At 36.5% G+C, this 12,990-nt stretch overlaps 1 protein-coding gene across 6 annotated transcripts in view; it reads right to left on the bottom strand.

The window, feature by feature from the left end:
• Window positions 1-12,990, bottom strand: part of ERCC6L2 (ERCC excision repair 6 like 2) — a 139,363-nt gene that overhangs the window by 19,040 nt on the left and 107,333 nt on the right. For 2 of the 6 annotated variants that reach the window (XM_067744826.1, XM_067744824.1), the window contains exon 17: window positions 11,592-11,746. In XM_067744826.1, coding sequence (XP_067600927.1) covers window positions 11,592-11,746 — 155 coding nt within the window. Of the gene's footprint in view, window positions 1-7,678; window positions 8,066-8,716; window positions 9,129-10,361; window positions 10,704-11,591; window positions 11,747-12,990 lie in introns of those variants that run through there. The other 4 variants (XM_067744830.1, XM_067744827.1, XM_067744828.1 and 1 more) reach the window with 4 other exon arrangements.

The following is a 12,990-nucleotide window of genomic DNA, read 5'->3' as shown; positions in this document are numbered from 1 at the left end:
TCATCTGGCCACAGCAACGGGATAGCCTTAAATACTGAATAAAAGTAGGATATGGCTTTCAAATTCCATTTTGAAGCAGTTAATGCTAAATAGTCATGAAAGTTGTTTACAGATTAATTGAAATTTGATTCCGATAATAACTTGGTTACAAAATGACTGACACCTTTAAATAAAACATCAACCTACCAACAATTTTGCCGTAAATGCTGTGAGAGCTGACTCTGGTTATGTTAAGAGGGATTCTATCTTCATCAGGAAACTTGCAAAAATATCACAACTTCCATCTTAGATCAAGGATCATAGTTCAAACATATTTATCCTGCCTAAAGCTAATCTACTACAAAAGAATTCATGCTTATACTAATAAATTAGAATTTCTCTGTATAGAATCTCTTTGGTATCTACTAGAAATTCAATTAAAATCAGTAAGCTCTAACTGAATATCTATGTAGCAGGTACTTTTTTTAGGTCCTGGGAACAAAAGATAGAGTAAGATTCACTTCCTAATGCAAAAGAGTTTCACAGTCTAACCAGGAATACAGTGCCAGACACTGTGGATGGCCTACTAACAGCCACTGCCTCCCTCTTTGTTGTCTGAAACAAAACTGAGGTTCTCTTAGAAATGTGCTCAGGGAAGGTAGATTGCCCTCTCAGTTCTTAGGGGATAAACAAATTAGTCAAGCCAATTATGTTCTGCCAGAAAGATTTTCTTCCCCAATAAAAGGAGAGATACAGGAAAAGAACCACGTCTTCCTGTCTTTGGATATATTTGTATGAGGAAATATGTTCTTGAGATGCAGTAGTCATCTTGTAACATAAGGCAAAAGGCCTCATGGAACTAAAAATTAACTTACTGAGGATAGTAGGGCAGAAAATGAGAGAGCCTGAATTCTTATGATGTCATTGGACTGTAGTAATACACCTGGACATACCTCCCTCCAGATTTGCTGTTATGTAAATTAGTTCAACAGCCTATTGTATAGGCCATTTTCAGATGGTTATTCTATTCCTTGCAGCTGAAAGCATCCTGTAGATACTTACTTATAAAGTGTCACATAATACAATGTGATCAGTGCTATAGCAGACATACATGCACACACATACACACACACACAAATAAGTAAAGATGAATTTGAGGAAAACATTTATACTGCTTTGGAGAAGACAGGGGACAACTGTCACTGATGATACAAGCAGTAGGGGTTCAACAAGCAGACACAGGTGAAATGGAATTTTAAACAAAAGAACCACAAGAGCAAAGACATGGAAGAGTAAAAGTCCATGGTGTGCTTGGAGACTGATTTATAAACTGAAGGCTGACTAGGAAGAGCTTGCTCATCTTTCTATCCCCAGAGTCTAGCGCAGTGCCTGGCACATAGTGTCAATAATTCTGAATGAGTGTCTCAGAATGAGACTGGAAAAGGAGATTAGCACCAAATGAGATAGGCCTCATGTGCTATGGAAAAGAAACACCATAAGATATTTTACAGAACTCTGGAAGAGAGAAAATTATGCCCCAAAGTGACTGTTCAGATTTGTTACTGCTAAGATGAAGAAAGCTTACAAAGTCATGCATGGGTAGGGATATCTTTCTGACACCATTCTCCATGTTCTCCCCTCTCGAGTGGGTGTCTTATACCAGCACTATGGTCAAGAGATGACAGATAATGAGTGAAGATGAAGAATACCAGCATTTATGCTGCTCTAAAATAACTAACATCTTTACGTTATCTGCCAGTATATCCCCTTTAACATTAACTTGTGGAGCTAAGAGTTAAGGAGCCTTTACTCATAGTGAAAATGGTTGTGGGGATCTGCCTTATGTAGTACTTTCTTACAGGAATGACCAGTAACAAATGTTTTCTGAACTTCCACTCTGTGCTGCCTGTTGCTAAGTGGTGATGCTTACGGACATGTATGTCATGTCCTGATCCTTAAGCAGCTTGCCACATACTTGAGAAGAGAGCAAACATTAATACGGTGTCTGCCATGTCTACAGTGATGACTGGCACAGAGAATGGGTGTGAAAGGGGCTGGGAATAGAGTGATCTCCAAAGACTGAGGCTTCATGTAAGAAGTGGAACTTGAATTGGGAGTGGAGGATCAGACAGTAGATGATTTACTTGGAGGTGCAGATTGAGTAAATTTATCGAAGACCATGAATGCCAGGCAAACCTGAGACTACTTCTAATTCAGATAAGGAGGGACTGTCTCCCTTGGCTAATTAAATATATTCAGTAGTAGCTCTGAACAATGTCAAGTCATTGCCAGAGGATTTTCAGGAAAACTATGAAAGTTGTTCATGGAAAAGACAGTTTAAGCCACTTAATTTTCAGAAGATAGTGATTGGGTTCATTATATGCTGACAACAACTGAAAACCTAAATTATTCAAAAAGTATCAATTATGTACAAGACACTACTTTAGGTCTCCAGAATTATCAAATGTGAATCAGAGATATATTGTGCTATTTTTTGAAGTCCAGAGTTTATAGAAAAGAAGAAAAAGATGTATACTTACATAACTATGATAAATACATGGAAGTCATATGTTAGAATAATAGGCCACATAAAGTACTATTGGGAGAAGCAGAAAGGGTGTAGGGAGAAGGACAGCTGAATTGGGGCAGACTTTGTGAAAGAGTGACACATCTGAGGTAGATGCTGAAAGGTAGGGAGGTTTGGAGATTTGGGAGGTTAGAAAAACTAAGGCTGAAGGTTATTTGTGGTAGAGAAAAAGCATAAGTAAAGAGAAAAAAAGTAAAAAAATTATGTCTTTGCCAAAATACCTTTGGCAGAGTAGATATTGCAAACAGTCTTACTATATTTCTTGAGTACAGATAGTTTTAACTCTAAAAAAAATATTTTTAAAGAGACAGATGCATTCAGTCCACCTGAATTTTTTGTTTAACTGCTAAAGTGACGGTAATTCTTCACAGGCAAGTTATCTTGGAAAATTAGACTGATTTGTCATATTGGAAAAGCAAAATGGAATTTTTAAAAAAAGTAAAAACCTTCAAAGCAAAATAGAAACCAAAGGAACTGAGGGAAAAGCACAAGAGAAGACAGAAAGATTGAAAGACTATGGGGATTTAAGCTGACTGCCACTGCTGAGCCTGAGGGAAGTCATGTACCCTCTCATTTAAAAAATAAATCAGTAAAATATTATGTTTGCATTAGTCTCCAAGAATCCTTCACATTATGACCTTATAATTTTGATTTATTCGTCCTATAAAATTCAGAATTCATATGTATACAGGCAGGATTCTCAGATGACAAGGCAATAGGTGTTTCCATTAAGTGGCCATGTCCAATTGATACCATGGTTTTCAATAGAGGGATAAAATATAATTTGAAAAGGGCTGTTAAGTGCTTAACATTCTCTAAGTCGCTAGGTGGAGTCAATCAGAGTTCAATGAGGCCTTATATCTTTAAGCTTTTATATTGTTACTTAGAAGGCATTTGAAGAAATAGTTTTTCACGGTACGCGGGCCTCTCACTGTTGTGGCCTCTCCCGTTGCGGAGCACAGGCTCCGGACGCACAGGCTCAGCGGCCATGGCTCACGGGCCTAGCCGCTCTGCGGAATGTGGGATCGTCTTCCCGGACCGGGGCACGAACCTGTGTCCCCTGCATTGGCAGGCGGACTCTCAACCACTGTGCCACCAGTGAAGCCCGAAGAGATAGTATTTTTAAGCTATTTATAATCTTCCAACTATTCTAAATGGAGAAACTGTTCAAAGAAGCCATATCAATCGTCTCTGCAATTGGAACAATGACCAGCTAGGAAAAGAGTTAGAATCAAGCTACTTCCTAATAAGCAAAGAATATTTTTGTCAGTCTAGGCCATGGTCAAATTAGTTTTTTATAAGTACTGTCAAATACAGTTTTTTTCTATAGTATTCTTTATGATAAATCAGGCATAGTTCAAGGTGGGCCCTTCATCTATAAAATTTGAGGACTGGACTAGATATCTTTTATGGTATTCTAACATATTCTATTATTGGTACTAGTAACGACAAAAAGAATAACAGGTCATTGCAGAGAATAACAAAGAGTTTCACTCATCACCCCTACTAATAAGCAATAATCATAATTACAATAATAAAAATTTATGCCTTTCTTGCAAGGAGTTGAATGTGTTTTGTACACATCAGCTCATTAGTGGCATTATTAAGCCTGGTAACGTCACTGTGAGGAAGGATGCCACAGCTTCTCATTGCCACCAGCTAGGAGGGGAATAGGTATAGGCGCTTATAGTTAACACCAGATTCTCATTCCTCTGACGAGGTAACAGGTGTTTTTCACAAATGACACACTATCTCTCTGAATCAATCCTAGTTCCAAGGATAGAAACACAACAGCCTTTTTCATGCCAGCACTGGTCACATAATTTCATACATATATACACACAACTTAAAAAATCCAGTCTCTACTAAAATCACTTGAAAGAATAACTTTCTGATACAAAAACACCATAAAATTAACATCTAGCTATAGAAAGAAAAATCATAAGACCATGAAAAATCCCACCCAGTAAGAGTTAATTCCGCTACATGCTGAAACCATAAACCTTACTTACTGGACTACTTCATAAACCAGTCATTTGTGAACAATTACTTTAAACCATCATGCCATTCACTGTCCTGAAAACTAGGCTAATGGAATGCTATATCTCCCCAAAGTCTGCTCATTGTAAACAGTCCATCCCTCCTTGCTGACTCCAAAAGCTGTATAAACATACTGCAACTAAATCCACCATAGCTCATAGAAATCCTTTCTTTAAGTAATCTACAAAATGCCAATCTAATACAAATACAAGAAAGAGAAGTTCTAAGACAACATTTTGTATTTACAGTATTCTGAACAGTGCTTAAACCTGCACTGGTTATATAAAAGGCACTCTCTCCCCCATGCCACCCCCGCCTCCAGGCTGACGGCATGCTTAGTTCTCTCATTTACACCACACTGCAATAACATAAAGAACGGTTTACTATTAATCCAGGTTTTACTACAAAGCAACCCGTTATTTCTCTGTCAAACACTGGCAAGAGTGCCAAGTGTCTGTCATCCAATTCAGGGGATTAAGTCTTCTTTTATAGTCTGATACTTGTACCAATTTATAAAAATACAGATATAGTTTCTTCGAGTTGGTCACAGTCTATATTTTGGCTTGGATTCAGGCAGCAGAGGTTGACTATGACAGCTGGCAGGAAACTGAGGGGAGAATACATCCTCCCCCTTTCAGTCACCACGTCTCAGTTGCCATAGTGATTAATCCTTAATCAAATGCTGTCTTTGTACAATTCTTTTCAGAAAACTTTAAGTAAACTTAAGTTGAAAACATGCAGTTGATTGAAAAAATGAGGTACCATATCATACACAGGTATAGCTAAGTTTTATGACATACTTCCATATAGTAAAAGAATAAATTAACTCTAATGAAGTTCCTTCCAATGCTTAAAAACATTTCTTTTTGGTCTAAGCTTAAACCTAAATCACACAGGTTTTCCCCCTTGTTATCAGACATCTTGTCTTTTAAAATAAGCTGTCTTCAGAAATGGTTCTAAAATATCCAAGTACAATTGAAGGCAAAGCAAGTTCTTATTTTATATAGTTTGTATTGCTAAATTAAAAAGGTATAATTAGAAATTATTTTAGGAGAGATAGGTTTTAATTCAAGACATTTATCAAATATGTTCAAATAAGTAGAAATTATTTTATAAAAGTATAAACTGTAAGAAACCAAAGGAAATATGGAAAAGATAGTATATTTTAGAACTTTTCTTAATATATGGGTGAATTCCATTTGATTCATAGCTTTTGTCATTCTGGTTACCAATAATTACATCAAAGGACTGAGAAACTCTGAAAGACCATAGTACGTTATCTATAATTGTAGTGTACATTACTTCTCTTTTGTAAGTTTTCCATTTAGTATATTCCTTTGCAATTTAGTTAAAGGCTCTTACTTAGACTCAATTACAGTATTCCTTGGAAAGTGAAATACTTGCATATTGTGGCCACTGTTAATCTTGTGTTGCCTTCATACAAATAAATAGGACTTGTTTTGTTTTCTTAGGAATTGAGGCAACACATCTGCATCTGGCTGCAGACACACAGACACACACAGAGACCACACACAGGCATACACACACACAAACACACAAAATCTTTTCAAACACAAAGGTCTCTAATAAAACTTTGGTGACAGACATGAAGCACTCAAAAGAATTCTCAGTAATCAGAAAGATTCTGGATGTGAGCCCCAGATGAAAGATACTGTACTATAGCTGGGAGGTCTAGGGATTTTTGGAGATTTCAGAAGAAGAGGGTTGTCAATATTTCTAACACTATGGCTGAGTCTTTCTGCCTTCATCTTGCTTCATTTACCTTCACCTTAGTTTATTCTCTTTTCTTCCCATAACGGTTTAAAAGTTTTCCCAAAACTGCAAATCCACTATTGCCAGTCACCACCACAGGGAGAGCTGCAAAATCTCTCAGTGAGTGATATATATATCTCTAACCAAAGATGATGGTGTGGTTCAATGATTTACTCATTAAAGGTGTTGAAATAAATACTATCGACCAGATATGATGAAATCAGTGATTGTGATCATTTTTTTTCCTTAGAAATTCTGTGAATGGCTTTGACATGTCATCAATATCTCATTTATGTAAAATAATATTTTAAAAGTCTTCAGAAATGCTTAATTTAACCATCTTTACAAATAGCTTTAGTAAAGAGAAACACAACACTACCATCATTCCATCTCACTGATATTATTAAAGTAGTTTCTAGTTTCCAGAAGAATTATAATGAGGAGAACCCAGAGTAATATGTATAGAGATGCAAAAGGACTAGTTTGATGGCAGAGTGCTCTCTCACTCATTGCTATGGAGATATCATGAATTAGAAATAGTCACAAACTAATGAATCTAAACAGAAAATAAATCTATCAGCTTTAAGGAGAAAAGTTACTAATAACTTCTACTCTAATACAGAATATCCTAAAATAAAATTAATATAAAGTACTGAGTGACTTTGTTTTCATAAACAAAAACAACAGTCACATATAAAAATTTGAAAAATAATCTACCATAAACATTCTTGTTTTGTTTTTAAGGAAATTCAAAGCCCCAGATGGACTAGTACCACCCATTCTTTTACTTATAGTTAAATATAGCTGCATACAACTGTTTATAGATTATTTGTTCTTGTTGATCCTCACCCTCCAGGGGAGTTAGAGACCTGACATCAGTCTTATCCATTGGTTGTAATAACAATACTTATTATTCATTGACTGCTTACTTTGTGTCAGGTACTGTTCAGAGCATTTTACAGGTATTATTACCTCATTTGGTCTTCACAACAACCATTTGAGGTAAGAAGTATAATTACTTGTATTTTAAGCACAAGGAAATTGAGGCACAGAGAAGGTAAGTAACTTGTTCATGGTCACACAGGAAGTATCAGGTAGAGCTACAATTCAAACTGACAGCCTGAATAGACTTCATGCCATGGGCTAGTTATAACAATCAAAAATTTCTTCTGCCTCTAGAATATTAGAGTTCAACAAACTGAAGATGAGTCTTATTATATGAGTTCTTTTATTTATTTATTTCTAGTTAAACTAAAAGGAGGAAAGCATGACGTATGTCTCAGGGGTTGCAGTTTTATGTCAAAATTATAGTAGGTTTAGTTTTTGATGTTGGTGAAAAACTAAGAACAAAAATATGTATGATAACTATTTTGAAAACTGATTTTTTTTAAAATTTATTTTTGGCTGCGTTGGGTCTTCGCTGCTGTGTGCAGGCTTTCTCTGGTTGCAGTGAACTGGGTTGGGCGGGCTACTCTCCGTTGCAGTGAGCGGGCTTTCTCTGGTTGCCGTGCATGGGTTTCTCATTGCGGTGGCTTCTCTTGTTGAGGAGCATGGGCTCTGGGCATGTGGGCTTCAGTAGTTGTGGCATGCGGGTTCTAGAGCACAGGCTCAGTAGTTGTGTCACACGGGCTTAGTTGCTCCCTGGCATGTGGGATCTTCCCGGACCAGGGCTCAAACGCATATCCCCTGCATTGGAAGGTGGATTCTTAACCACTGTGCCACCAGGGAAGCCCTGAAAACTCTGATTTTCATATACCAAGACTTTTCTTTTTATTTATTTAACTTTTTATTGGAGTATAGTTGACTCATAATGCTGTTAGTTTTAGGTGTACAGCAAAGTGAATCAGTTATACATATACATATATTCACTCTTTTTTAGATTCTTATCCCATATAGGTCGTTACAGAGTATTGAGTAGAGTCCCCTGTGCTATACATTAGGTCCTTATTAGCTATCTATTTTATATATAGTAGTGTGTATCCAAGACCTTTCTTTTTTGATGGTAAGTTTATAATACCATCCCCAAGTGATTGTTGTTTATAGGTAATACATTCCAGCTTTCAAGATGCTAAAGTACAACTATATTATTAACCTGATGTATTAAATGATATAGGTCAAATCTGAGGGATTGAATCTTATTCTGTCAGAATTTTACTGTATCAAGTATTGATTTAAAGAAGTTAGCCACTGAATTAAGTATGTTTATATGGACTGTTCTATAATGCCTGCTAGCATTGGTGGCATGGGACTGGACTTCCTGCTTAATGGCTTTAAAACTTCCCTGAGTATTTTATACCCACTGTGATTTAGTCATTAAACACCAGATTTCTTCATATTCCCTGAAAAAGGTCTACTAAATTGGTCTATGTGTGACTGGGGAGATATATGGCCTCAAAGGACGTATCAGAAACTCCAGGGGCTGGGTATTCCAATTTGTTTCCTGGTAAGAAATGCCCCTCACTCTGAAAATCACTGTGAAAAGACAAGGTTTCTGATGAGACTGTGCTGTTCATCTCAAGAATGCTGGGGCTGAAAAAGGTTGAAAACTACTGGTATTGCTAATGTAAAGATAAAGTAAATCCCTTCGCACACCCACCCCTCCCCAACTAAAGGCAAAGTATACTTCCAGCATTTTCATCTTTACAATTTTCCTTACGAAGGTTCCAAAGGTACTTTTTATTGCTTCTATATCTAGGGGTTGCTTCTTGGGTCCGTTTTGGGAGGTATTACATGGGTGTAAATTTCTTCTCTGAGAAATATTTAAATAAGCTAGTGACCAATATCCAGTTAAATTATTGCATTAACATCTACTACAGAGTTTGCCAAATTTTCTGACCTTTCACATTAAAATTTGTTTGGAAAAGAGCATGGTTTAAAAAAAAGGCATGGTTTAAAAGAAAGAAAAACCTAATAAAAAATTAGCTGTCTGTTTAAAAGATTCTGATATGCTCTTAATTTTAATACAGTAAATTTCTGGCAAACCTGGCACATTTCTGCCTACTTTGTTCAAATAGCTCCCACAAGGTAGTCAAACTATAGAAATGCTATCTACAGCATTGGCTGAGATATGGTATACTCCCAGATCAAATAAGAATATAAAAAAGTGGCATACTTGGGTCATGAAAGTGCTTTCATGAGTTGCATTTTGGAATTGGGCCTTTGGATTACACTGAAAAATGCTAAAAGCACAGCCTTTCAAAGTTCAATATTACATTTACTCTAAGGATATTATAAGACAACTGACAGTTAACTAGATCATTCAGTGGTCCCCATTTAAAATGCCAGGTGACAAATTTCTTTCAAATTAAACCCTAGGAAAAGCTTTGCTCCTCCTTAGAAGAGCTGTTTTTTTGTTTTTCTTTTTTCTTAAGGACAATCATTTAGCTCAGTGTTTCTCAGCAGGGTGTTATGGCATTTTGGGCAGAACAATTCTCAGCATGTGGGATGCTCCCCCCACCCCCCAGGACAGCCATTTAGTATCCCTGGCCTCCAGACATTAATGCCAGTCAGGCACTTGGTCATTGTGACCACCCAAACTGCCCAACATTTCTAAATGCACTAGTTGAGAAAACACTAAATACATTGTTCACTTCCTTTGTTTTGCCTACCAGGAAACTCAATCAAATTTGTCATTAAAAAAATATATCTGGGAAAGTATAGTATATCCTATATACCTGCATTCTAACTTTCTCCCAGTCTTGAACTTCCGTCTTAATTTATATTTTCCTTGGTCATGAACTTAATTTTGTATTCTGATTTTATTAAGACAATCCAAAATCTTTGTCAAACCAGATGAGGTACAAATAAATGAAGATAGCTTTGATCTTGGGTGTCCTAGGCCTGCAGCGGCTTGAAGCGGGGTTTCGGTTCCCGGCCAGTGACTGAGGTTGGGTCGTGCCGGTGAGAGCACCGAATCCTAGCCACTAGACCAGTGGTCAGTGACAAGGCCCTGGCTGTACGGCTTTGCAGAAAAAGAATTCCCACAAAGACAGAAAGTAGTGAAACAAGTATTTATTAGGCGAGAAAAAGAGTATGTGTGGATAGACACATGGGTGGGCTCAGAGAAAGAGTAGCGCCCTCATGGCAGTTTGAATCACTTTTATGGGGCATTTCTTCGGGTTTCCTTTGGCCAGTCATTTTGATTTGCCTGGTTCAAAGTCCATATTTGGTATAGCTCAGGATTTTTCCATGTGTGAGCATGCATCTCTTGGCCAAGATGAATTCTACGGAAGAGGCCTTTGGGTAGGTTTGGACACTTGGCATCACTCCCCTTTTGACCTCCAAGGAGGCTTTCTGCTCATGTGTAGTCTGGGAGGTCTCCTGACTTCAAGAATGAGGAATAAGTGGTCTCTTACCTTCCCTCTGGGCAGGGTCCAGCCTCCTCTCTCAATTGTCCTGTTATTCCCATCTCAGAGTACCAGTCCACAAGGAACAAACACAAACTGTTTGCCCTGGGGGCCCATCTATCTCCTGTCTCAGCTTGACAGTTCAGATAGCATTTCCCAACCCCCCTTCATTCCCCAAAGTAGCACTAACTTGAAACAAAGTGTCATTGTTATATACAATACCAATTTTTCACTTCTACACATAAAGTGGTAGAAAAACTACTCCTCAGACACCTAGCTCTAAGGAATTAAGAAAGAATAATAAGCCAAAGAGAAGAAAATATTTTTTAAAACTTTTGACAAAAGTGTGTAAATAAAATATCACTTTTATATAAGCCTTATTTCTATGTAACAGCAAATTTAAGTGGGAAGAGCCCATAGGAAGTATTTATTACTTTTAACATTATAAAAATCCTTTTGTTAAAAATATAAACTCTGTATGAAGTTAGTTTTTGTGTGTGTCTTCATTTTAGATGAAAAATTATGGAGGTAAATCTAATGATACACTTTCCTTTTTCCATATGAAAAGTATTTTTGGTTCTGATTTAAGTGATTCCCTCAGATTTCTCATTTTTGGCAGACTTTCACTGAGGGAAACTATTAAGCAACTCAACATTATTAGGCATTTAGATATAGATTTGTCTTTTAATATAAAACATCTTTAGTGGATATAGTGCCCCAAATGGTATTCTGTTTTTTACACTTATTTGTAAGTCATTTATAGTCTTGTTGGTACTTTTGAGGGAGTACTTACAGAAGATCCTATTGAGGAGCTTCAGTGAAAATGAGGTAAAAACTAGAGATACATTATCCTATGTTCTACTTACCTTAGAAGTACAAACAGCTATGTTAGCAGGAAGCTGGGAAAACTGCTTCAATTCAAATACATCACGTGCTGCCCATCGGCTCATGTGATTTTCAGCTTTGCTTGATCCAATCACATTCTGGTTTGAGTGAATGTAAGCCACTTCCTGAACACCACCTAAGAGGTAATTGATGTTTATTAAGTGATGTCTCATGATGAAGCAATACGGTTCAAGGTATACTTTAAAAATTATCAGCAACACATTAAAAACAGGTTATGCTTATTTTATTTTTAATCCTCAAGAAAAACATTGTTTGTATGTCAATATCACAATATTCTTTTTTAAAACAACTGAAAAGAGAAAGAGTTCAAATATATTGGTCTAGGTTAACTTAGAAATGACTTTTCCCTCTCATCAATGTAAGAACTTCTGAATCAGGTAACAATTTTTAGATTTAAGCCTGAAATGAGAGTTTTGGCTAAGAGGAAAGCCATAGTGGAAGGTTGTCTCTATGAATTTGTTGTCTCTGTTGATGTAAAAAAAAGTTTACTAATTTAAAAGCAGTGCTAACCTCACCTGTTCCTTTAAACATGTATTTGATTACAGTGACGAAGCACGAGCATGGGGTTTATGACCAGGGAGTTTCATTTGGTTGGCTTTGTTCAGTTTTACTGTTTGTATACTGTCTTTTTTGTACATATGCCCAGATTTGGAGGTTTTTAGGAAATGAAAAACATTAACTTACACCTTTTATCTGAAAGAAGTTTAAAAAACAGCTACTTTTTTTTATTGCTTTGTTTCTGGGCACCTATAATTTACTTTTAAATTGCGGTCATAAAAAAGAAGGCTCAAATTGAGGTCTATAAAAGCTCCCTCAAACAGCTCTGGCAATGAACCTCAATTATGACCTTCAACACTTGTGCTGTTTTAGTCCCGAACCTTTCTCAACCAGAATTGCCAATCATGAGAAAACAAGATGTTTATTAAATAAGCTGAGTAAAAGAGTAATCAAGATAATATTTGCCTTAAATTTCAAAATATCAGTAGTAAGTATACCAACAGTTTAAAACCTTCAAAAGGATTCTGGTAGAAAATTTACTCAGATTTTTCTTAATTTTGATGACACATTTTATGCATTATTCAAAATAGAATGAGTTCCACACAAACTATTGACACCTTTTACACAGTAAAAAACAAAAACAAAAAACAAAACTTAGCTGCTCTTTTAAAAAAGTTTATGCAATAACTCCTCAAACCTAAAATCTAATTGTAGCACAGAAACCAAAGGATAGTCCAGTACTGGTATCCCTTAGTTCTTGAAAGTTTGCTTTACACCACTTAGCTTTTCCAAAAGACCTACATTAGTACCTGTTTTCACGCTAACAGAAAGAAATCCAAAGAGAGTTTTCACTTTTGTGAA

Source organism: Pseudorca crassidens, chromosome 7, assembly GCF_039906515.1.
Source record: "Pseudorca crassidens isolate mPseCra1 chromosome 7, mPseCra1.hap1, whole genome shotgun sequence".
In the NCBI taxonomy this organism is placed as follows: domain Eukaryota; kingdom Metazoa; phylum Chordata; class Mammalia; order Artiodactyla; family Delphinidae; genus Pseudorca; species Pseudorca crassidens.
Note: the sequence above shows the minus strand (reverse complement) of the source record. Positions and strands in the feature narration are given on the sequence as shown.